The 823-nt window shown below is 43.1% G+C and overlaps 1 protein-coding gene across 1 annotated transcript; it reads left to right on the plus strand.

Annotated features, from left to right (window-relative positions):
- Window positions 1-242: 242 nt before the first annotated feature.
- Window positions 243-764, plus strand: MELLADRAFT_102610 (uncharacterized protein; the record flags this gene model as incomplete). Its single annotated transcript, XM_007405407.1, has 2 exons — window positions 243-336; window positions 445-764. The coding sequence occupies 2 exons, from the start codon at window positions 243-245 to the stop codon at window positions 762-764; spliced, it is 414 nt and encodes a 137-aa protein (XP_007405469.1).
- Window positions 765-823: the final 59 nt, after the last annotated feature.

Genomic DNA, 823 nt, shown 5'->3' on the forward strand with positions numbered 1-823 from the left:
ATAAAGAGCCTTCGACTAATTTTTCTGTATACAAAGACAGCGAGCTGGTCTCAATGCTACGTACGGTTGGATTAGATACCAGAGGATTTAGCAGGGAAGTACTAATCCAGAACTGTAAGAGTTACCACGAATTAAGTGAGTGGAAGTTGTTTTCGTTGTGAAGATTGTTTGGAGCAAGCACTGATGAGCTCTCTCATTCAGTAATACCACCCTCTCCCCCAGACTTAGATGACGATCAAGCTATGTCATGCCCAATTAGTAGTGTAATAGATTCAACTATCCTCCCCGCCTTCACCTTTGAGGTACCTATGTATTCAAACAGGTTTGCAGACCAAAGTAAGGCCTTGGGATCCGCTTTGGAAGCTAGACGTTGTCCCTTGATATACACTGATTAATGAATAATTGTTTTCTGATGGTAATCCACTGTGGATGACATGATAACAGCTTCATCGACGTCTAACTTGCCTAGCCTTGAACATGGTAGATTTTCTTACCCGCGGCCTCGTCCAACTACCAACTTAGTTCCATCCAAGAAGAACAAGGGAAAAGCAAAAGAAAAATCACCTCCAGTTTCCGAAAGCGAATACCAGCCCAGCGATACTGAAACTATTGAGACGAATAAAGGACCTCAGAGAATATACATGGATTCTGGTGTGAAGGTAGGTGGGGAAGGTGGTCGCGCCTCAGGAAGTGCCATGAAGGGCACAGAACAATCGTGTTCTCAAGATCCAAACAAAGAGGCAAAGAATTGCAATGCTGAGTAAGTGTCTGATTATTAAGACGACGAAAAGAACTAACCTCAAGTGACTTTGTCGTGACAAAT

This window comes from Melampsora larici-populina (genome assembly GCF_000204055.1).
Source record: "Melampsora larici-populina 98AG31 unplaced genomic scaffold MELLAscaffold_4, whole genome shotgun sequence".
NCBI classification, from domain to species: domain Eukaryota; kingdom Fungi; phylum Basidiomycota; class Pucciniomycetes; order Pucciniales; family Melampsoraceae; genus Melampsora; species Melampsora laricis-populina.